The following is a 24,534-nucleotide window of genomic DNA, read 5'->3' on the forward strand; positions in this document are numbered from 1 at the left end:
CATAATTAATACAGTTAACTTTATAAACGATGGAATATCTCATGTATGCTGTAATATTAAAGAATGACATACAAGTGATATAGAAGGTATCTCAAAAAATTTATATCATATGATGGGCTGACTTTCCTTGAATTTGTAGTATTTTTTTTAGTAGAAGGTAAAAATATATATACCGGTACATTTAAAAATATATCTCCATAACAATCACTGTTATGGGGGTAACGAGGTAGCATTCAGTAATTTACATTACAAAATATGGACAATCAAAACAATCCAAGTGGCTGGCTGTATATATTTGTAAATAGGGCCCCACTGATATGGATTTTTCAAGGCCGATGTTGATGCCAATTTTTGCCAGAAGAAAATACTGATTACTGTTTAATCGTCCGACTTACTTTAAAAATATAGAATGCATAATATAACATGCATATAATAAAGTACAAGATTTACTTTGTTTTCAATGACAGGTTGACCTTATCAACAAATTTAATTATTTAACGATACAAGGTTATGGTTTAATTTCTGTGTCAAAAATGAGACCAGTGTTTCTTGTGTACAACTGCTCTAAATGGTTTAGATCACGCCATCACGGGACCTGTTGTGTATGTTGTAATATAGTTGGAGGTATCACAAAATGTAAAAACAATAAAATAAAAATACTGCGTCAGTCGTTTTTCTGCTAGGCGTTATTTCTTTTACAAGAAAGTGGTTGGTCAGAAACAGGTGTTTTGGCCAAAACCAGCTAATATTCTACTGCTGATTAGTAAAGAACAGAAAAAGTTAAAACCTTTTTTTTTTCTGGTGAAAGTCTGTGCTTGTCGATATGTTTTGAGCGTATATAAAACAATATTCTGTGTGTCTCGAAAGATCAACCAAAATGCTCTAAAACGGCTGGCAGTGAATGAGTTAATGACTTCGTGGCGTCATTATTCCTCCAATATAATTAAGTTAATCGTTAAAAGTATGTGCATACAGTGATATTATAGAGCGTATCCAACTCGCGCAAAATGGCTTTCATGTTGAACTTGTAGATGTTGAGGAGGGTGAGGTGTTTTTCCTCAAGTCAAAGGCGAACGGAAGAGGAGAGAAGGAGGTAGAGGAAACCCGAGAAAGGAGGAGGCCAGGAGGGATGGGATAGTGGGCGTGACCGCCATGTCGCACTCTTTCGAGTAAACATACGGAGGAAATCATCTCTACAGTCGCAACAACAAACCGCGGGAGTCTCAACAGTTTCCGTTTACCTGTTGTCTTCCTCCGGGAGGCGAAAGTTTGGGATATTATGGCCACGCTTACGCCAGATGTCCGAGGACTTTGGAGTGACGAGGAGGTAAATGAAAGTCTATCAACAGATTTTGGCGGCGGTGAGCGTCGACTTGGTTCACGTGACCGCTCCTGCTCTTAGCTAGCTTGCTAACAAGGAACTGCTAACTTCTTGGAAATTAGCCACTTAGCGCTAACACCCAAACTTTACTTTTCACTTCCAAGTGATTACTTGTTGTCAAGTCAGCTTAAAAAGTTGACGCAACAGTTTTTAAAAAAAGTTTTTGGCGTATTTCGGGGGCTAGAGTTGTTATTTCCTGTTTTGGGACAACCCATCGTCATAGCTTTCTTGTCAGTCGTTGCGAAATCTTGTTGTTATCGGCCACGTCATCGGCACGTGACGTCAGAAGACTTTTTTCACTGAAGCGTACGACCTGATCGAAGTCACATGTTGTATTCGAATCACTATACAGTACTGGATAGTGATTTATATATATATATATATATCTATATATATATATATATATATATATATATATATAGATATATATATAGATAGAGGAGGAAAAAGTTCCCCACAGGGAAAATAAAAGTATATCGTATCGTATCGTATATATATACCGTGGCATGCACTTACAAGTAGGGTAGTAGTTGGAATACAGTAGTAGTGTTCATTACCTTCCACCACTACTGTCTGGTAACACAATTCAGCAAACTAGTATCATAGAATCATGACTATGGTGCACTAGTAAATTTTAAGTTAAATGACACTTTTGGCCTCCTACTATGCATTTAAACCTCACTAGGAAGCTACTGTGCTGCACAAGATAAGCTATTTGACCCAACTAGTACCGACCGGTAGGCATCATGTGTTACGCACTAGTAGCCTCTTGAACTTTACCTGCAGTACCAACATTCCCACTACTTTGCCTATCTAGTACAGTATTTGTAGTTCTACTAGTATGCCAAAGTTTTCCTATTTGTGTGCTGAAATGTCATACAGGCAAGGCAGTAGTGTGGGAACAAAAAAAACACATTACTAGTAAGACAGTCCTTCTACAAGTGAGCTTAATTGACTTAGTGATGATGAAGAGTGTACTAGGACATCGATCTTAAACCAGATGTCAAATGAATTTTCAATCCTTGATTTATGACTAGACATGGTCTATCAGATATCAGATTTTTCTGATTGTATGAGAATCTTGAGCAAAAATATAATGCTTCCACAGTTTTGCAGTATTGCAATTACAGCTGAGCTGTAAAATGTATTACTGTATTTTGAAATGTTGGTTAACAAAAGTTTTTTATCCATTCAGCACAATCTATTTTATTTAAAAAAATCTGTTGTAGATTCTTGCAGTGTTCATCCAATGCAAGAATTTCGACTTCGATAACGTGACGTGCATAACGTACCGATATTGAAACGATGCCATGGCAAAAACTTAAAACATCAGTGGAATAATAGCGCCCAGGTTCAAATTATTTTTATTTGTTTTAATTCACACAGTTGAAATATTGCATGTATAGTTTCATTCTTTTTGTGTGTGTGTTTGTTTTAGGGTGAATGCAGAGTCCTTAAAGTAGAAGTTATTGCTGGGAAAGGCCTCGCTAAAAAAGATATCCTTGGGGCAAGGTAAGTCAAATATGTGAGGACCAACCAGCACGATAATTACTATCATATTGTGATCTTAAAGGCCCACCAGGCTTTCCTTAGACACCCACCAGGCAAAGCTCACCAACAACATTTTACTCGTACTCTATCTTAAAAAAAAAAGTTGTATGAGTGCACAATTCCCTAATATTCAATATACTGCCATACGTTATATCTCTGTAAAATATACAGTACATTCATTTCTGTCTAAAACTTTGATGACTGTTTTTGTTTCTATAATCTCATTAAGACACAGAAGTGCTTTTGCTATGCGTCACAAAAAAGTATTGTTCAAATGTGCAACAAAGCATGTTAAAAGACACATTTATTTATTTATTGAAATCTAGGGAAGGTGTTATTTCCCTTTTTTTTGAAGCTCTCTGACCTTTGAAACGCTCTTGGTTCCTCTGGGAGACAGTGAAGGTTAATGTGTAACAATTATATTATTTACCAACCACATTTTTGCCACTAAAACAGTTTTCTAATATTAGTTTTAATGTGAGTCACTTTGACCCAAATCATTATGAAATAATTATTACAGTCCATTTTATGTGAAGTAAAAAGTATCCGAAGTTCCGAACCATTAACCATTAGGTTAATGTTGCTTTGGTCACATCCCACCATGGAGAACAACTTATGCAATAAACAGTAGAGCACTTACTATACACAACTGTCCTCTGCGGATCAATGTTGACTTGATGACCGCATTTAAAAACATGTTGTTTCTTTTGCAGTGATCCATACACAAAACTGACTCTCTATGATCCTTGCAGCGGGGAAATAGCAACTCACCAGACTAAAACCATTAAAAAGGTGACAGAGAACACACATACTTGAAGTTCTAATGGTATTATGTGTTATGTATGTACTCATGTGTTTGTTTTTTACTCATCTCCCATCACCTGAAGTCACTGGATCCAAAATGGAACGAGGAATTCTGTTTTAATGTAAGTGTATTGCAACACATGAACATACTGTCGATCCATTGATTTCCTAAAATCACTTTCTTTAAGTTGTCAACCTGCTGCGTGTACCCCCAAACATAAGCTCGCTTACTCACTCTCGCAGCCGTACAGTATACAGTAAAAATAATACCATCACCTCTCACGCTTCATTTTTTTGCGTCTTCACTGCATCAGATTTTTATATCTTAAATATCTAATTTAATTTATATTGCGGATTTTGCGTTCTAACATAGGATTTTGCGGTTATTTTCCGCACCTTTTGTTAATGCTGCAGAGGTTTAAGTTAGCGCCAGGACGAAAGACTACGTAAAAGACAGAATGTCCAAAGTTTCTGATCATTTCACACTGAATAGAAGAAGCTGAAGTGCCTAAAAAATGGAAATCCGCATTTACAGAAAAGTAAGCATCGTCAGCAAATTTTTAAAAGGAACCCGACTGTAATGACAAGTTTGCGCTATATTATTTATTTGGTTGTTATTAACACAACTATGAGATTAATTTTTCAAAAATAATTTCCAGTTTAATACATTTTGTAGAAACTTTATTTGGACGTACGCCGCCATTGTTATTTACGTCGCAACGCTTTCAGTGCGTAGTGATGTAGAATGGTGGCTCGCTCTCTGCCGAGCAATGTCAAACGCCTATAAAGAAAGCAAGGCAAGTCTCCCTTGCGTTCCTAAAGGGACGATCAAAACTCTTCAATGCATGCGTCTGGTGGATAGAGAGCACGGCGTGGGGGAGGGTGACTCTCCCGATCGCATGTTGTTTCGTTAGGAACGCCACGAGGTTTACCTTGGTTTCTTTATAGGCATTTGTCATTGCTCGGCAGAAAGCCAGCCTCCATTCTACATTCACTACGCACTGAATGCGTTGCGACGTAAATAACAATGGTGGCGTACGTCCAAATAAAGTTTCTCCAAAATTTATTAAATTGGAAATTATTTTTGAAAAATTTATCTTATAGTTATGTTAGTAACAACCAAATAAATAATATAGACCAAACTTGTCATTATTGTCGGGGTTTCTTTTAAAGAGTAATGGTGTTGGTATTTGAGTTTAATTTGATCCCACTTGAAACAGGAACTGGACATGCTGTATCTATGGACAATTTAGAGTGTTCAGTAAACCTAAAATTCATGTTTAAAGATGGGTTGTAGCCGGAAGGCATGCAAGCGCAACACTTGCTGATGTGCTAATGCTAACCACTACTCCACCCTGCTCACATGACCTTACCTTGAACCTGAAATATTTGCTAAATATGTAGCATTGTTGCACACAGCTAATCATTAAGTGGTTATGCTCTTCTTCATATTTTAGGTCCATCCTAGGAAGCACCGCCTCCTGTTTGAGGTGTTTGATGAGAACCGCCTGGTAAGTGATATGCATATTTGCAACCTAAAATGAGTTGTGTTCTTGGCTGACTGGAAATGTTACTCAATGTGGTCCCTTCATTGCTGCTCTGTTCTTGCCTGTCGGTGAGCACATGTTTGTGCGTGAGTCATTGTGATAAATTTACTGAGAATATTTATACGCTGAGAACATTTAAACAGATGTATTTTTTGTTAACCTGCCTACTTTACACTTGACATACTTCTGCTGTTAAGTATAGTTTAGTGTTGCAAAGGAAGATTTTGTACGTTGATTGTCCGACTCTCTGATTGTGGTTTCTAAGTTTGATGAGGCCAAGACTGAAGCTGCGCAAGGTTAAGTTTGGTTTTACTTCCCCTTAAAGATTAGGCAGCCCTTATTTTGCCATGACGTACAGTATAGTGTTTGACAACTTCAACACCTTATTTTCTCCAGCTGTAAATATGGGTGAAGCTGTCTGTTTAAAACAAAAAACAGAAAAAAAACATCCCAACACACATTGCCTGAAGGTGTTCAAATAAATGAAAATGATTCATATGTCACATGAGCTGTTCATAGTGATTTTCCTTGACAGGTGAGTTATTGCATGTGAATTGTTCATCATAAAACACATTCAAAGGATTCTTGTGTTTTGCAGCCTATAAAAGATCATATGAAGGGGTTGGCGATTAAATGTATTCGCCAAAAATGTATATTTTAATATATTGTTGTCAACAGGGTTGGGGAATCCAGGTCCAGAAAGTAAAAACACAGGTCGGCTTTAGCCACAAGTGCTTCTAACTGGCAGGTAAACGAGCTCATAGAAGCACCTGTTGAGTAGAAGCACCTGTGGCTAAAGTCAAACTGTTTCAGGGTTTGTTCTCTCTGGATCTGGATTCCCCAACCCTGGTTGTCAAGGCGGATGTGAGAATCTCTCACTCCTGATCTGATGCCAATAGTGGAGGTCTGCGTGGAAGTAACTGGAATTCTCAGAAGTGTCGATAACCGATAAGTCGATAATTGTTTGCAAAATTAACTTGAATACAAATATACTTTCAAGTCCTACTATAAGTCTAAAATGTACAAATACATTGAAACATTGTGTAAAGCACCATGAAGCTGAATTTTATTGATATCTCTGCTTCAAAGACAACCAGTAACTCATTTTGAGTTTGCCAAAACAAAACAGCCATGTTTTAAAAATGCAACAAAAAACTGCGAGGGTTACATTTTGGGGAGACACAGTAAAGGAAGTCTACACTGGCGACTGCCATATCACCATGATGCATCTTCTGTGAACACAAGTTGCGCGCATTATGATGTCACAAATATGCAACGCTACCATAGGAGAGGGGAGGGGTTGAGGAGTTGGGCCCAACTTGAATTGTGGGTGTGACAATCAGTGGTACTTTAACTTAACCACAAACACAACAGATGGACCAACACCGTAAGTCTATTGTTATTGGTGGATTTCTTTATTATCTGGTTTATCTGTATGACCTCAAATGTGTCGATAATTGCCAATAATTATCGGCCACCAAAATTATCCTGCATCCCTAGATTACGGTTCATATGATCAATTAATTGATGATGATGCCTATCTCTAGAATTTTGTTTGCAAAAATTGACAAAAACAACTTCCGAAATATGGTGTATAGTGCAACAGCATGTGTACAAGTTTGTAAGCCAGGAACAAACGAGGATCTTGACTAGAATATTTTTTTTCCCTGGCTCAATTCAAATTGAGATAGCGCTGGTGTAGTCCTGCCCAAAGAAACTGAGAGCTACGATCCGAAATTATAGCAAGTAAAAACTTTTCTATCAATTCCCAAGTTTACAATAAGCACTATGTTTCTGTAACTTTAATAAAGTCTGCATTTTGCTTTAAATTTTGCTTTTCATTGTCAAAAGTTGTAAAAGTCTGTGAAATGTCACTAACAGAAATAGAATGGGGAGGACAGTCTTTTTTTCTTTTCTTTTCTTTTTTTATAGCCACAGCTTCAGCTTTTGCCTACTAGTACTACAATTAGGTCCTGTATGTTTCATGACCGCGTATCTTGAAAGCTAGTGACATTGAAACTTAAGATTTGTATTCATGCTGCCCAAGGTCTCTATTGATGGTTTTATAATCAAATACGGTAATATTAAAAATATTATAGTGATCCTTTTGCCTTTTCCTGTTTTAAAATGGGGCCATGTAACCACTATAATGGTGTTAGTTAAGATTATTTTGTACATTGTATTGCCTCGGAGGCGGAGCGGTTCATTGTCCTATCACATATGACTGGACATAAATACATATGTGTCATCCGTAATTTATTCCATGCACCATCAATTAATAGCCAGTCACAAGGTTTAGATCATGATCATTTAAATAGCACAACCTGGTTCACAATAGCCTACCATTAATAAACAGCAACAGCAGTGAAAGGAAATCAGACCAGTACAGACTGTAACATGAGGTGTCATATAACAGCAGTCATGACTCATGCCACAGTCAAATCAGGTCGCCCATGCTCTTATCTTCTATTTTCTGTTGGGGGGCAGATAATGTTACAGATTTACAACTTTATTTCTGCTGCTCGCAAAGTCCTACAAGTAAAGAATCATTTAATGATATAAACTGTTCATTTTGATTCATGCTATTGTTTATGCGATTTTTGTGAACCACTCCTAATTTCAAGAGAGTTATTTACAATCATTCCCCTTGATTTCCTGAAATTCAATAGCAGCGGGTAAAAATATTTGCAGGGGCACCGAGCGGCAGAAAGATTAGAAGCCTAGCCTAGCCGCAGCAGGAAGTAGAGTCTTGAGGGAGATGCCAGAGGCAGATATAACAGTTTACCAGTGCTTTGGTTTGAGGATACCGTGTTGATTTGGGTTTCGTCTGTTCAACTTGAGTGAGGCAACTGGACAAGACAGGAGCTTTGAGACACTGAACAAGCTGTCGAAAGGTTAAGGTTATTAATCAGATTAGTGGCAAAGTATCTTTTAAGTTTTAGAATAATTTTGGTCTTTATATCAGGCTTACCCTCGGAATTGCTTCTGTTTCAAAGGTTGTGTGTTTGGGTCATGTCTCCTAACAGAACCACTGACCTCCTCTGACTAAAAGTTGAGATCAGCCTGGAGTGGAATGTAGGATGTCACCGGAGCTATTTTCGCTATGTACACCCACTAATGATTGTGATCGCAAAGCACGGGGCAGTTGCTTTGCTTTGCTTTTTTTCCCCCGACCACCAACTTTTATCATGCAGCACTCTTCAGTGCTGCAGGGGCTAGAGAGTTAAACGAATGGCACACCGGCTCCGTTTGGACTTTGCGTCAAGGAGAAGCCACACCGACCCTCTGTCAGAGAGCCTCAGCAGCCATGGTGAGGAGAATGGAGCCATTTTGTCAGCTGATAGCCTCACAGAGAGTCTGGCGCACAGTTCTCTACACTTCAAGGTGACTTCGCTGTCACCCGACTATGGAAATTTACAGCGATATTCTTCAGTATTGATACCGAGGGTGTACACAAAAGAATGGAGTCAAAAAAGCGTTGTACAGATCGCACTACAGCCCTGCGGCGACCTGAACGGCACTATTGGGGATGGAGATCCTGGGAGTACTGAAGCGGGAGCGGTTGCAGGCTCTGATGGGGGTTCGTGTAGCAGCAGTATGGCCAGCGATGCTGGATACTGGAGTAGCAACAGTATCTTTGAGCCAGACACTCCAGAAAAACACAGGACTATCCAAGAGAAGAGAGTTCTTTGCTGTAAAACCAAGGTCCCCCTGAGACGTTGTTCCTCCTTGGTTATTTTCCCAAAGAGCCCCGGCAGTACGCCACCTGCTTCTCCGGTAAACCCAGTTGGGACAAGAGCACCTCTCCAGACATCTGCCACTGATTCCTCACGAGATGAAGGGGAAGTGACTTGGAAAGAGTCTGCCACATCTACAAGTGGCCAACGTTGTCTCAAGGGAAACCCGTCATCTGAGTGCCGGGACACCAAACATATGGTACACTTTAATATTCCTTTCCAGGATAAACCTAAATGCAAAGTGGTGGACAGGAATGATGTGATGGAAGAGTCATCATCTCATGACAAATCTCATTGCTCAAGGAGCGTTCTGTTACACTTTGCCCATCAGAGACCGGGTACGGCAGGGAAAGGAGCAGCATCATTGTGTGAAGTCAATACGGAATGTCCTAATGCTCCCTACCCGGTTGCAAAACCAGAGACTCAACGTGACCCTAAGAAAAAACTGTACCGTAGTACCTCGGCTTGTTTGTTCTCCTCAGTGAAACCGTCAGAGGAAAAACTTTGTACCTTAGCAAAAGGGCAGGAAAGGTTTGAGAAAAACCATCGCGCCATACAACGGAGCTTTTCCCTGGAGGTGCCCTATGCAAACACTGGGATTTCATGTCATGTTTCAAACGCAAAACTTGGTAGTACATGCTCTCCACATGTGCATATTCATCTGTCTCCATGCTGTCCAGCTAAGTGGCCAGGCTTACCTAATGATGCAGACACAAGCTGCAAAGGGGACAGTACCTCAAAGAACTTGAGTGAAAGCACTGAGGTGAGTGTCTTTGTTAGACGTTGACTGATGCTCCCTGAGCTGAAAATTAAAAAAAATATTTCTGACTTCAAAGGCAAGCAGCTTTTATGTACCATTTTTCTAGACTAACAAAGGAAGCTCCCGTTTGCATATAATGTTGTTAAACCGGTTGAAGAAGATTCTCACAGCTTTGAATATTTTTTTTTTTTAAGGAGTGTGACGGCCGTTGAGTCGTGCAAGTCATTGTCTGTGTCAGCAAATTACTGCGCTGTTCTCAAACTGAATTTTTGCCTGTAGTGATGTTCATTTTCTTGGTAGACTCATTAATGTTCTGAATTCATTTGGGTATTTCCACTCCACGTCACTCCACTGGTTTTATCCCTAAAAGCCTTTATACTAACGGTAAGCTCAATATACAGTAGATAAGGACACTAACAGAGAAGATTGCTGTAGTTAAGCCATATAATGAAATTAGCCCTATGCAAACACTTGAGAGATATTTGCTTACATTACAGTAAGTCTGTTCGCAAAAAGTTTTTAAAGAAAAAAGAAATTACTTGAATTGTTGAATCTCAAATGGCCTCCATTTTGTGATCTTTAAGATTTTCAATTATGCAACCTCGGTTTTATATTACGTACAATATACCATTATTCTCTTTGCACTATGAGTAATCTCCCTAAGTATTTACCCAAGCTAATATTAGTGGTGAGAAAAGCACTGCCCCTTGCTGATATAAATAAAGTGCTTCTGAAATATTCCGTGTGACTCCAGATAGTCTGGTGCTCTGTAGCACGGCTCAGTCCCGTGGATTCAAATTTAACAGCATGATACGAGAGCAGCGCACAGTTACGCCAGCCATGTCTGGAAATGGGGAGGGCTGGTATTGGTGGGTGTCAACGACGGCAGGGTGGAAGCGTGAGTAGCCTTTCTCAGTAAAACATGGTGTGCGCCCTCCTCTGTGAGTGCCCCTGCCATACTGTGTTTGTGAAGTGTCAGATGTCCCTCCCCCCACCCCTTGCATTTAGCAGCTTGTCAAGTAAGAGTCTGCAGTATTTAATGAGTGCATCTACTGTATTTCAAAGATCTTGCTGGAAATCCAGGTTTTTATGTGTCATGATCATGAGTAATTATTTTTCGTTTGAAATTTGATGCGTTTAGTTCTGTCCGGTATCACTTTTCCGTACATAAGATGAAAAATGAGTTTCAACCCATTAGGTAATGAACAACATTAGCTGTTAATCAAATAATGACCTCCACTATAATCGATGTCTGGTCGCCATGATGACACCAGGTGCGTAATCCACTTGAAACAAATCGCCTCTTCCCTAACGACACTTTTTCTGGATTTATATTATTGTTTAATCACCCCCAGCCATTTTCACTGAAGCAACTGCCTTCGCTCCTGGCTGTTTTACTAGATTTTGACAGATTTTTGCGAGGCCCACAGAATATTGTGTTATATTGCTATAAAAACATGGAACCTACCAAAATAAAAATTTGTCTCTATTTTCATTAGGGGAAAAAAGAGGATATTTTATTTGTTTCCGTTTTGCATCAATTCGCATTGGAATATAGCTAAGTTTTATTATTATTCACAAATCTGTTTAAAACAATGGGGAAAAGAGCTTTTTGCAACATGGCCCTGGATGATTTCTTATACTCTGCTGCCACCCGCTGGCCGTTTTTGTAATAACCACCATTGCTTCAAGCATTCTTTTCAGTTCAGAGGCTGCATCAAAGACTCGAAAACAAACATAAAATTTGCATAAATACGTCTTTGGGAGTATAATAATATTTAAAATAGAACATATTTATACATTTTTGGGAGCAAATGAGTTAAAAATGTAATTGTCAAATCTAGCTGCAACTTGTAAACAGGAATCACATTACGTACTGAGGTATGTAAACAGTATTAGATTGTGTCGTTTTACTGGCTGCCACTCAGATATTGTAAACAAGTTCTCTACTTAGTTTGAAATATGAGCTTATATTGAGACTGCAAATTCTGTAGCCGCCTCTGAGCTTGCCACACAGTGTTGTGTATGTTTTGGGGTTCTCTGTATTTTCTCAATCAATCATTTGTTTTTAATCAAGCATCATTATTCATTTGAAGGGGTTGGGTTAGAGCATCTTATCCCTAATAGACAGCTGATCCTCTTTGTGGCTGAGTAAATAAATGTCCCCTACGGTAGTTAGTATAATTTTTAATTGTAGGCTACAACTTATACTTGTGATCCAAGATTAATTTGTTCCTGGACCACGCTTCAATAACTTGAACAGGCAGAGGCAATATACAGCTTGACGCCTTTTTTCCCCAAAATATAACTAATTTCTAATTATCTGCTAAGCTGCTGTTAGCAAATGAAAGCAAAAATTGAAAAAATCAGCCAAGCTAAGGCCCGTATCTCGAAAAACTCTTAAGTAGGGTCCTCGTATCTCGAGGCATCAATCTGTTTATGAAAAATGTTTAATGTGGGGTGCAACATTTACCAAGGTGGACTAGGATTCCGTATTTTTTATTTATATATTTAGATGTACTTTTATTTCGGTTTAATTATGTAAGTTTATCCTCAATTTATGAATGAATAAATCATGACTCAAAATACAATTTAATTCACATTAGGACTGGAATGTTTAGACCTAGGCTCATATGGAAAATGCTACATCATGTGTTTATTTCACAATCAGTTTAACAGGGTGTTAAAGATGAGTATAAATGTCTTCGACACTTGGGTCAACTGTTATCAGCGCACGGATGATGTCCGAGTTAATGAACAACTGAATGCAAATTACACAAGCAAGCCTAAAATAAATATACATATATATAAAACTGTATAAAACTGACTCAGAATCTCATTGCGCACTCTGGCATCATAGAGTGCTTCGATGCATAAATGTCCAGTGATCACTAATAACATGAGTGTCGGCTTTACTTGACCTAAATGCCATTATAGAGCCGCTTGACAGGCTAAGTGGTGCAGTGCACCTGCCACCCTTTTGGTGGGGGACTTGGTTGTCCGAGTTCAAGTTGGAATTCCCCCAGTCAGATTCCTTCAGCAGTGTTAGCATTGTATGTTTGGAGAATTCAGCCCAAGAGGAGCAGAGCCCAGTCATTTTCCAAGCCCTGCCTTGCTGTATTAAAATGTAAACATGTAAAACGGCAACAGGAAGGTAGCTTGTTTTTTTCCTAGTTATCCATTAGCCCATTAGTATGTATCAAATTTTTCTCCTGTTATTTTGGCCGCTCATGAACAATTTAACAAATTGACAGAGAATTTGTTGTTTTTAATCACCTGATCAGTCCGGCTTCATTTTTGACACTTTGTAGTACTGCCGATCCAATAACATTAGCTGGCTTGCTTGTCAGAAGTTGACGTTTCACTTTCACAAGCTCTGCGCTCCACCTGTCAAGAAGTTTAAAGTTGCCAAGTGGAGATGAATATCACTTACTTTGCTTCACAGATGCTTCACTGTGTTAAGAAGAGGTTTGCCACAAATCTCAAAATTGAGCAGTCTCTGATAAATTTTCTGACATGTTTTGACAGTAAACTTTTATTATTGACACTGTTTATATGCATTTTTGTATGTGACACAGACAGGGAAATGTTCGATAGTATTTTTTAAACCAGCTGTGATTGCCATCACATTTGGCCTATAGCTGTTTATGAAACACGGCACTGTCATTTTACTGAAAGGATCATTTGTACAGTTTGGCTTCTAATCTTTTGAATCTGACTTTTACCAAAAGTGTACTTCAAGTTTTAAACATGACAGTATTCAGCTAAAGATGCATGGATAGATTATATAAGCAGATGGAGGACATATAATGCCATTGCCTTGTTAAAAAAAAAAAGTGTTGTGTCTTGTTGGGCGTGATCGTCACATAAGAACGTTACCGTCTTGACTGTCTGTTTATTTTATTCCTGTATTTGGTTATTTTCCAAAACAAGTCTGATGGCAATGAAAATATTTGTGCAATTGAACTCTTTAAGTCTCAGGGAGAAAGAAAGCTTATTTATGTATTGAGTAGAAAACATTTGGAGAAAGTGCAATTGACTACAGTGTTTTCACTTGGGACTTCCTTTGCTGTGCTCTTGGTAGGACGAAGGATTCCCTGATCTATATTTGTTCACATAAGCACTCTGTCGTGGGACTCTTTTGACATGTTAAGCAGGGGTTTAAATTTGGTGTCAAATTAACCAACTCTAATGCGTTGTGTTAGCTAAAAGCACACCAGTTTTCCAAATGTATGATAGCGTAAAACATTCTGTAATTATTTGGTTTGTGCCAGATTCCAGCACAATCTGATCTATGTAATGAAATATGATAACCCTTCTTTTAAGGAAAGATTTGTGTAAAAAAAAAAAAAACTTTAATACCTTTTTTAAATACCATTTTTTTTGTAAAATAATCAATATATCAATCATGAGACCATGGTTGTGACCTATAAACTGTATTACTCATTTCAATGAAAGAAAAAAAAATACAGTTTCGAGAGAGGAAGTAAAAGTAAACATCTGAGCTCGTCTGGTTGCACAAGTGTTTATTTACATCATTCATTCTCCGTCAGCACCACTCCCCCGTTGCCGTTTAGTAAACTTTGTCTGCGAACCGTATGTTCCTTTTTGTTGTTGTTAGGAGAGCTCAGTGTTATTCTTTTGGCCGCCTTACCGAGTCAACTGTTTTTCATCATCGCTCTCCCTTTTTTCCCCTCATGCGTCAACATACCTTAGCGCCACTTAGTGCACGTGATATCATAATGACGGAACACATTTTTGGTTTGCCGCAGGTGGATCATTTAAGTGTGGCTTTCATTTCATGAATATGAGGAGGACTCAAATAGATATTCCCTGTTTTATTTGAAAGTAAGCCTCAATCAAGTGTCTTTTTTTCAGATTTCAGAATGCTTTTGTTATAAACACAAATAAAAAAAATACTTTTTTTGTAGCAGCCCATTGATTTCTTTTGAATACATATAGGTAAAAAAGAAAACGAAAACAACACAGTATATGCAGTATTATTGTCACTTTTGCTATCAAAAGCGTTTGTGACTTCCGGTGATTTTTTTATCATTTTTTTCTTTCCTTGTGTGGGATGGTCCAAATGACTATTTGACTATTTAAGGTTGCTGACCCCTGCTCCCCCTTCATATCACAGTCATTAACCTTTCACATTATGGTGGGGAAAGTTTTCAAAAGATTTATCTTGGTCTTGGTTTTATATCACAAACCCTGGCATTTGAACAGGGGTGTGTAGACTTTTTCTATCTGCTTTGCATAACATTGTACATTTGTATACTAATACTGTCAAGTCTTGACGTGCATGTTTTTGCCTCTCTCTCTCTCTCTCTCTCTTGTCAGACACGTGATGACTTTCTAGGACAGGTGGATATTCCTCTCAGTCAGATACCAGTAAGTTATTTGGCCAAGAGCGGCAGCAAGCCCTTTGTTCATTGCGCCATATTGTTCATAGCCACTGCGTGGGATTTGGGTTACAGCACAAGCACAGACCTCTGCTTCGTCGATGTCTTACCACCATGTAAATATGAACACCCTTAGCGTTGGGTCTGTTCTGCATCAATGTCACCAGTTATGGAAACACAGTCCAATATGTTTATGTCACATTACTGCGTTTGTTTAATAGTAAACAAAATGTTCACAAATGAACCCTTACATGTACATGTGATGTTCACTGGTAAAAAAATATATATATATAAAAAAAGTAAATATATTCTGTGGCGGTGCAGGGCCTTGCCTTGGTTTGATTAAAATGTATTATGTTTTATGTGTGTTGTTTTACTGATTATTTTTTTGTTTTCAGACAAATAATTCTACAAGACCATGCACATTCAAGGATTTTATGCTTCACCCCAGAAGGTTGGTGTCCATTAATGCTTTTAATCTTTCGTTGTCTTTACCGATAATATGCATTATGTCACTTTTATTTTATTTTTTTAAATATATACCGGTAACAGAAAATAACATTTGTTTTAAATGTTTTTGTGTAGTCACAAGTCCAGAGTTAGGGGCCATCTGCGACTCAAAATGACCTACATGCCAACAAACCCTGCTGCAGGCGAGGAACCAACAGATCAACAGACTGACAACACAGATGTAAGTCTGGTTTTGAAGCAATTACTGTGTCTCATTGCAGCATTAAAATGTTGTACACCCTCAATGAACTATTTTTAATGTTATTCACACAAATTTGATAAAATAGAATAGAATAAGCCTGCGCAGTGAACGGGGCGTTTTGCTCCAGGCCCACCAACGATAAGTCAAAATCTACCAGTAAATAGACAATTGAAAAACATTTTTTCGTATAGTTTTGCTCCTCCCGAGCACTTTGAACAAATTTAAACTGATTAAAACTCACTAAAACCTATTAACAACACACACGTTAACTTTAAGTCAAGTTTATATATATAACCCTTAATAAAGTACATCTTATTAGCACCCATTCTCACTCTCTCTTGCTGTCAAACTTGCATAGCTCTCCTAATTAAAGACAAAACGTGCTTGCTTCAAGCTCTTTATTCATCATTTGAATCCCCCCACCCCCCAATATTTTTTTTTTCAAGGTTTCCAATAACAAACGGAAAAAAAACACTACCACAAGAGCAACAAAAAAAGGGAAAACAAAACAAAAAAACAAACAAAATAAAATTAATAAATAAGTAAATAAATAGAGCCCTCTCTCCACGAAAAAAGTTATACAAGTAAAAATAATAAATAATAATAAAATCTCCAATCTCAAATCATATCAAGCTGGGTCACCATATTTAAAAAAAGGAGTCCAAGTCGATTCAAAGTCTGCTAGTTTTCCTTGCGTTGAACATAAAAAAAATTCTGGTGTACAGTATGACAGAAGTTAATTAATCCAGTTTTTTTCTTTAGGTGGATCCATTCTTTTCCAGTTCTAAAGTATGAATTTCTTAGCAGCAGTTGCTGCCAATAATAAAAAAATTTTTTTTAATTTATTTATTATAATTCATTTTCAGTTGGGTTACATCTCCCAGCAACCAGGTACTAGGATCAGGTTCCAAGGTCTGCCCACAGACAGCAAATGTATAACTTCAGACGCATACAGCTCCCGCATACGGGAACATACTGTATGCACAAGAGTTCCCGTAAATATAGTACACGTCTGACATTAATCATTCTCATTTTACTCATGTATTCATCATTTGAATTTGAAAAATAAAGTTGACACATAAAACAAAAAGAAATTCAAGCATTGTACAGTATTATTTTTACACCATAATGTTCAACCAAACCTTATAATCTAATCTTAATAAAGTCATACATTTTTCCTTAAGCTTAAGTATGCATACAAGGAGACAGCAACATTAACATGGCATACAGTCTAGCTAAATGGTTTGCTTTTTGTGCAGCCTCCATGGGAGTTTATGGAATCCCAGGACATGTCAGGCCCCATGCAGTGTGAGCACGCACATGTTCTGCCGCCTGGCTGGGAGGAGCGTCAGGACAACCTGGGAAGAACCTTCTATGTCCACCATGAGAGCAGGACCACACAGTGGCGACCACCGACGTTACAGTTAAGACACGATGATGACGTAATATTTCTGGTACGGGACATTTGGCCTGGTCTTCATGGTCACAGTGTATTTGTGTCTCCACTAAACAGTGACAATAATGCGGACACAAGGCGACAAAACACTGCAAGACAAAGGGCGCATAATTATATTACACGCAGACAGATCTCAGACCCTGATGAGAACACTGCACAAGATGAGGTATTATTTTATTATGATGTTATCTTATCTAGGCACATTAAACAAAGTCTATAGACCAACCAAAAATATGTTTTTAAAAATTTATTTAACCCCAAGTTGTAGCCTTTTTTTTTTTTTATTGCATTGTACTACATTGTTTGGCCCTAGATTGAGTTTTCTGGGCGTATTTTTTTTCTTGTCTGATCTCAATGTGTGCTTAATGTATAACTGTCCTATTGTGTAGGAATGGGAGGTTTTTAGAGAAGATGAATTCGATATGAACCAGAGCAACCAGCAGCTCACATCGTCCACGCCTCAGGTTCCCCAGGAGATACAGATGTTAACTGACGAGATCAGAAACCTTCATGGTACAGGGGCCACGGCTCGTGAGCACCAGGTGGTTAGTCACTTCTTTGTTACATTCCCCTGAGATGGGATTGTCGAAGCTGAGAGATACTTCTTGGGAACTGATTAATGCCAAGGGCTACCAGTTTGATACACACTTCTGAAATAACAAATTTGTTTGTTACCTTTAATAATGTCATTATAGTGTTATATATAAATTATGATAGTCATTTATCTGAAAACACTGATCATGTTGAAGATTTCTCACAGTAGTTACAGAAGGTAACATACCATAATACCAATGTGACACTTAAGTTTTATAAATAACTACCAGTGTTTTTTTATTTTCAAATGATCCCTTCCACAACATCCCAAGAGAATCACAATGCCCTATCCTTAGTGAGGTATTTTATTATTATTATTATTTTTTTAAAGAACAGGCCCGCGGGCTACTCGTGATCCTTGCGGGGCTACCTAGTGCCCACGGGCATCATGTTGGTGACCCCTGCTCTAAGATTACAAAACTGAAGTGGAGCCATAATGTGATCAATATGAGTTATGTGCCACAGCATCGACACTAATGCGCAAGACTTGTCAGTGATGTGTCCCTTCTCTCTGCTTGCAGGATCATGCACGTAATTCGAACCATTCCGTTCGCATAAGAAGTGTTCACGCGTCATCAGAGGAGCATCCTGTTAATTCAGTGGTATTTCATTTCTTTATGAAATCATTCCTTTTTAAGATTTACCTACCAACCTTAACGTCAACATTTTTTTGCACCCCCTAAAAATTTGGACGTAGTCAAAGATCTTGTGACGTGAATTCAGAGTTTTATTTCTTAAAACATTATTCGTTTTAGATTTATTTATTAATACATTATTAGTTTGAGGAATATTGCTGAAAACATGTGAAGACTGAGAACTTTGTAATAATGAATTCTGGAGATATAGCACTAAATTGTTTGTCACTATTTCAGTTTTCCTGATTCTTAATAAATTTAAAAATATATATATATAATTTAAAGTGGAATATTCTCTTGAAAAAAAAACTTTGTCACTCAAAAAAATCCAAGTACATTTTAATACAAGGAAAGTTTGAGTACATTTTACCAGTTTGTTTAAAAAAAAAAAAGCTACTCAAGGGTTAACAAACAAACCCTCAACCTTCATGTTGGTAGACTCTACCTGAGCTCTGCCACTCCTGCTATGTGTTAGTGTATTGCTGTTGTCAGGTGGAATCCTTGTACCTTCAAGAAACCAAGTTTTTACATACTTGGCGGTTTTGTTAATAATTCAAATTTGGCAGTGTTTGTTCACAACATTCTTCTCTGTGGTGTGTCAAACTCAACAGACATTTATTTTTGCTTTACTGGGACGTTAAGGATCACTGTAATGATCACCATTTTTCATGTTATTCAATAGCCGATTCAAACCTCTGCGGCGCTGCCTTCAGGATGGGAGGAAAAGAGGGACAGTAAAGGAAGACGCTATTATATCAATCACAATACCCGAACCACTTCATGGATACGACCCCGCTTGCAGGTACTGGTCTGGAGAAATGGAAGTCTGAGCTTCCCTACTAAAGCTGCTGCCCCCGCAACTCGACTACGGATAAGCAGAAGAAAATGGATGGATAGATGAATAGCTTTTCTTTTTTTTTTTTTTATTCATTCAAATTTTACAGGCTTATTAAAAATACTGTGTTGGGTCAAATTTGATACTTTTTAGGGTCTTTATTAAAAAACAAAAATCATGGAGTTTTGCTACAAAATCTCTTCAAATGTTTATTTTTATTGTATTTTTCCTGACAGAGAACACAATCATTGGCTACAGAGAATAGTGCTAGTACAACTCCCATACCGCCTGCGACCCCTGAACCATCCCCCCAGCACACTCCCAGCCCGGAAGCCGCATTTGAATCTGGCTCTATGCCACTTGGTTGGGAGGTCCGCAGTGCTCCCAATGGAAGACCCTTCTTCATTGACCACAATACGAAAACTACTAGCTGGGTGAGAATTGAAGTTGTACAGTCCTTTGAAATGGTCATCATTAGATTTGTTGGTTTAGCAATGCTGTAAGGTTTCTAAAATAATCCGTCTCCAAATTAAATTACAATCAGAGTGGCCCAACTGTTTGCAGTTAAGCACTTCTTTAGTACGTCTTTAACATCAATTGCTACTTTTCTTTTGTGCCATGGTGGGGAATTCTGTGAAATTTTAATAAGAGTAAACAAAACAAGTTTCTCAGGATAGCTGAGGAAAGGTTCCACGGAAAAAACAAATAGGTAAATTGGTGCATAGCAAACCGTTGGTGGGTGGCGATCACTGCATGCAATTACAAATTCTTTAAAAAACAAAAAAACAAATTCTTAGCCGCTTATGTAGGCATTTCCTGTTTGAGTAAAACAAGTTTGTTTGCTCCTAATCAGAAAGATCCCAGGCTTACAACTCCTGTTCATGTGAGGAGACGACCTTCACTTGACCCTTCTGATCTCGGTCCATTGCCAGTAAGTTGATACAATAGATCTATTGAATGTCTTTTTTTTTTTTATGTTTGTGTGAGTCTTTGTTGAAATTGTTATTCTTCTCAGCCTGGTTGGGAGGAGAGGGTCCACACGGATGGGAGGATATTCTACATTGATCACGGTGAGCGTTTCACCTGATCTGATATGCATCTCATCATATTTTTAGTGAACTAAATGTCTGTCCACATTTCATAGAGACTAAAACCACACAATGGGATGATCCAAGATTACAAACCTCAGCAATAACTGGACCAGTAAGTATTAATTGTGTATCCCATCTAATCCTCACCTCCGTGCGTAGTTGAAAACGGAGTCACGGGTTGATTGGTTGCCCGTTTACTTGATTACAGGCAGTGCCTTATTCCAGAGATTATAAACAGAAGTATGACTACTTCCGCAAGAAGATGGAAAAACCAGTGAGTGTTGTCATCCTTTGTTGACCAACCTGATTTCTGTGAAGGGAATATAACACATATTGTATTGTAGGTCAACATCCCGAATAAATTTGGGATAAAGGTGAGACGAAACGCGGTACTGGAGGACTCGTACCGGCAAATCCTCCTAGTTAAGCGGCCAGACTTGTTGAAAGCACGACTGTGGGTGGAGTTTGAAGGAGAAAAGGGTTTGGATTATGGAGGTTTGGCCCGGGAGTGGTTCTTCCTCATGTCAAAGGAGATGTTCAACCCCTATTACGGACTCTTTGAATATTCTGCCACGTGAGTTGGAGAACATTCCTAAATTGGGTGGAAATATCTTCATTTCAAAACAACAAGCAATGAGGCAGATCATCTCAAAGATTATTATGCATTTAAGTAAATGAATTCTGGTGTCCTTGGTCTTTCAGGGACAACTATACACTGCAGATTAATCCCAACTCAGGTCTATGTAATGAGGACCACCTGACTTACTTTAAGTGCATTGGCCGTGTGGCAGGAATGGCAGTCTGGCATGGAAAACTGCTTGATGGTAAGTCTTTGTTGACTTAGATATACACTGCTCACAAAAAGTTGGGATGTTCAGTTTTCAGGTTAAAATTCAGGATGAAACGCAGACCATTGTGTGGGGACCCTAAACTTTTGCTAAAACTGATCAAGCCTTATTTGATGTAAAGCAATTATTATTATTTTAGTCTTAATTCATGCACTCTAAAACTTTATTGTGCTCCTCCTCCCTTCTCATGCAATAGATTATTCCCTTTCTCCTGACTCAGCTTGATTCACGAAGAGGGTAGCAAAACAAACTACCTAGCGCGTTGTGAGAAAAATAAACACAGGTTAACATAGTGGAGCTGAGAAGAGAACTAGATGAGAAATTTGTTGTCTGTCTCGATTAATGTGCATTTAAAGCCATTTTCAACTTTCTGCTAGTATAAATTACAATGTCATCTTAAATTTGATTATTTGTCATTGTATGGCACTGCAAAGCCAGAATTGAGTATTTAAGTACTAAATGCTCCTTTTTTTCTTACCAAACACTTATGTTAATGTATTAATGTGGTTTGCATACTTTAACTGTTGCAATGTTTGTTCTTCATGTGTATTTTATGTGGAACTATTGCGCTGTTGTCTTTGTCAGACTTGCAAAAGAGATTCTGAATCTCAATGGTTTAAAAAAAACAAAACTCAAGTTAACTTTAGTAAAATCATTTCAGTTGATACACACTATGACCTTTATCACAGGTTAACTTAATTTGACCTTCTCTAAAATTTTACTACTTTCTGCACAACTTGTTGTCTAACAAGGAGCTAAATGGCAACATTTTGTTGGAATTGGTATTTAAATCGTTCTTGTGTTCATGGGGTTCACATTTTGGCATGAGAGCAAGACTGCCTAGAAATTGAAGTCAATTAAAGACACTGGAAGAATCACTGAAAGACATAAAGTAGACGTCCCCTTTCATAAAACAACTGTGGAGAATTTTACTGCTCAGGTCAGCAAATTATGCAAAAAGTAATGAAACCTCAAAGTCAAATTTTAAGTTCACTTGTTAAGGTTACAGTCAGCGTATCTTAGCTTCATCCTGAGCTTCCCCCAGAAGTTTCCTAATATCCTCAACTTTGCGTGAGTAGTTTTGTTTCATAATAAGGTTTATGGATTTATGACTGAAGATGAAAATAAAAAATCCTGACTTTTTATGTTATCATTGTACATCAAGCTTTCTTCATTCGGCCTTTCTACAAGATGATGCTGCAGAAACCCATTACCCTGCAGGACATGGAGTCTGTGGTAAGTGGCAGAGTTTACAAACTGTTATGGTGACGGACTCATCACTGTGTTGCTGTCTAATCAGGATAGTGAATATTTTAATTCACTGAAGTGGATTTTGGAGAATGATCCTACTGACCTGGATTTGATGTTCACCATTGATGAGGAACTTTTTGGACAGGTCGGTTCTGTGTTGATATGTTTGCCTAATTAATTTCTTATATTATATTGATGTTTCTTATCTCACTCATGTCCCACTTGCCCCCACCAGACTCATCAGCATGAGCTGAAGCCCAACGGTGCAGAGATTGTCGTCACTAATGAAAACAAGAAGGAATACATCCAGTAAGTAACGGAAAAAAATATCCAATCAGCAATTTCAAACTGTTACTGTTAAATTGTAAAAAAAAAAATAATAATAATTCCCATCAACAGTCTTGTGATGCAGTGGCGATTCGTAAACCGAATCCAGAAGCAGATGACGGCCTTTAAGGATGTAATGACATTTTTCATTGGCTGAAAAACTTCCACTGTTTAAGCTTTTCAGGTTTGAGTTGCAATCTTTTTTCTTTTTTTTCCCAGGGATTCTTTGAGTTGATTCCTCAAGATCTGATCAAGATCTTTGATGAGAACGAGCTTGAGGTGAGTTTTCTAGCCATCTGTGATTCTTTAATTCTTTTCATGAATACGACTGATGAATTTGATATTTTGTTTCTCGCCCTACAGTTGCTCATGTGTGGTCTGGGAGACGTGGATGTGAACGACTGGAGACAGAACACCAAGTACAAGAGTGGCTACAACGCCGACCACGCAGTCATCCACTGGTTCTGGAAAGTAAGTGACGTCCCATGCCTGGAGCCACTAGACAATGAACCACTGTTTATTGTCTGCGTCCTTTTAAGAAGAGCGGACTGTCGTATACAAATGTAAACCCCTCTCAGCAGAAGGAAAAAAACACACATTACAATTTTTTGTGTGTGGCTGGAACGGATTAATGACAAATTCAATTTGTATTTGAAGGCACCACTATCATTAACCTGACCTCAAACGGACTTTATGTTGAATGGTGTCTGATGTTTTTTTCCCCAGAAGTTCTTTATTCTTCCAATTAACTCTTTATTCTAATAATTCATTCAAAATCTTCCGTCTATTTGCAGGCAGTGCTGCTGATGGATGCTGAAAAACGAATTCGTCTCTTGCAGTTTGTGACGGGGACTTCCAGAGTCCCAATGAACGGTTTTGGGGAACTCTATGGTGAGGTTCATTAGTAACATACTGCAGTTTGGGCCCACATGTTTTGTTGTCTTTCTCAGAATTGCTCTTGCCGTTGGACACACGTGTAATTACCCTTATGTTTGTCTTTTATTTAATGAATTTTCCAGGTTCTAATGGGCCGCAGCGGTTCACCATTGAGCTGTGGGGAACACGAGACAAACTGCCCCGAGCACACACATGGTGAGCATTCTTCCTACATTGTCTGGCAACTAGTCATGGGAATTTTATGAATTTTATCAAGCAATGGGATTTTCAGGAGCAGACTATGCAGTATATCATGAGTAATATATTAAACACTGTATAATATTCATATAAGATTCCAAATCATTGACTATACTAATCAACTCTGGCCTTTTTAAATTTTGACCTTTTAGAATTAAAATGAATGTGTGCCAACAAGCATTAGGTTGTATTGTGCTCTTTTTGCTGCAGGGAGACATCACAACATTGTGGAAACTTTACAAGACAATGTGGTGATGTTTTTAAGACTTTATGCTAGCACATTCCAAAGATTCTCAGTATTTATTGCTGAAGGTCTGGTTTTCTTTATCTGATGTCTTATCCTCCTTGCACCACGTTTTTTTAAAGTATTTTTTTCTTTTTCTTTTTCTTTTTCTTTTTTTTTGTCTTCTATTGCTGAGTGATTTTGGAAAATAATTAAATTGCGATTTTTATTATTATTATTATT

General features: G+C 38.1%; 3 protein-coding genes across 3 annotated transcripts in view; 2 read left to right on the plus strand and 1 right to left on the minus strand.

Moving 5' to 3' along the window:
• tex9 (testis expressed 9) overlaps positions 1-1,582 on the minus strand; it is a 22,992-nt gene extending 21,410 nt beyond the window's left edge. Inside the window, exon 1 of the mRNA XM_077564650.1 lies at positions 1,242-1,582. The gene's annotated coding sequence lies outside the window, so the exon portion shown is untranslated. The remainder of the gene's footprint in view (positions 1-1,241) is intronic.
• nedd4a (NEDD4 E3 ubiquitin protein ligase a) overlaps positions 1,024-24,534 on the plus strand; it is a 27,432-nt gene continuing 3,921 nt past the window's right edge. The window contains exons 1-28 of the mRNA XM_077564646.1: positions 1,024-1,327; positions 2,820-2,893; positions 3,646-3,724; positions 3,820-3,858; positions 5,194-5,247; positions 15,124-15,174; positions 15,584-15,639; positions 15,771-15,876; positions 17,157-17,320; positions 17,411-17,519; positions 17,743-17,898; positions 18,469-18,549; positions 19,265-19,384; positions 19,654-19,851; positions 20,271-20,348; positions 20,433-20,487; positions 20,562-20,620; positions 20,717-20,782; positions 20,853-21,082; positions 21,211-21,332; positions 22,522-22,592; positions 22,657-22,752; positions 22,843-22,916; positions 23,007-23,067; positions 23,154-23,213; positions 23,298-23,405; positions 23,729-23,825; positions 23,954-24,026. Of these exons, the coding sequence (XP_077420772.1) occupies positions 1,280-1,327; positions 2,820-2,893; positions 3,646-3,724; positions 3,820-3,858; positions 5,194-5,247; positions 15,124-15,174; positions 15,584-15,639; positions 15,771-15,876; positions 17,157-17,320; positions 17,411-17,519; positions 17,743-17,898; positions 18,469-18,549; positions 19,265-19,384; positions 19,654-19,851; positions 20,271-20,348; positions 20,433-20,487; positions 20,562-20,620; positions 20,717-20,782; positions 20,853-21,082; positions 21,211-21,332; positions 22,522-22,592; positions 22,657-22,752; positions 22,843-22,916; positions 23,007-23,067; positions 23,154-23,213; positions 23,298-23,405; positions 23,729-23,825; positions 23,954-24,026 (2,585 nt within the window). The 5' untranslated portion in view covers positions 1,024-1,279. The remainder of the gene's footprint in view (positions 1,328-2,819; positions 2,894-3,645; positions 3,725-3,819; positions 3,859-5,193; positions 5,248-15,123; positions 15,175-15,583; positions 15,640-15,770; positions 15,877-17,156; positions 17,321-17,410; positions 17,520-17,742; positions 17,899-18,468; positions 18,550-19,264; positions 19,385-19,653; positions 19,852-20,270; positions 20,349-20,432; positions 20,488-20,561; positions 20,621-20,716; positions 20,783-20,852; positions 21,083-21,210; positions 21,333-22,521; positions 22,593-22,656; positions 22,753-22,842; positions 22,917-23,006; positions 23,068-23,153; positions 23,214-23,297; positions 23,406-23,728; positions 23,826-23,953; positions 24,027-24,534) is intronic.
• LOC144050949 (uncharacterized) lies at positions 7,972-9,931 on the plus strand. Its single transcript, XM_077564647.1, has one exon. It carries the CDS (start codon positions 8,515-8,517, stop codon positions 9,805-9,807), a length of 1,293 nt encoding a protein of 430 aa, XP_077420773.1. The 5' UTR covers positions 7,972-8,514; the 3' UTR covers positions 9,808-9,931.

Source organism: Vanacampus margaritifer, chromosome 4 (genome assembly GCF_051991255.1).
Source record: "Vanacampus margaritifer isolate UIUO_Vmar chromosome 4, RoL_Vmar_1.0, whole genome shotgun sequence".
NCBI lineage: Eukaryota > Metazoa > Chordata > Actinopteri > Syngnathiformes > Syngnathidae > Vanacampus > Vanacampus margaritifer.

Coding starts and splice junctions, on each gene's coding strand:
- LOC144050949 (XM_077564647.1), top strand. CDS start 8,515: ATGGCACACCGGCTCCGTTTGGACTTTGCGTCAAGGAGAAGCCACACC.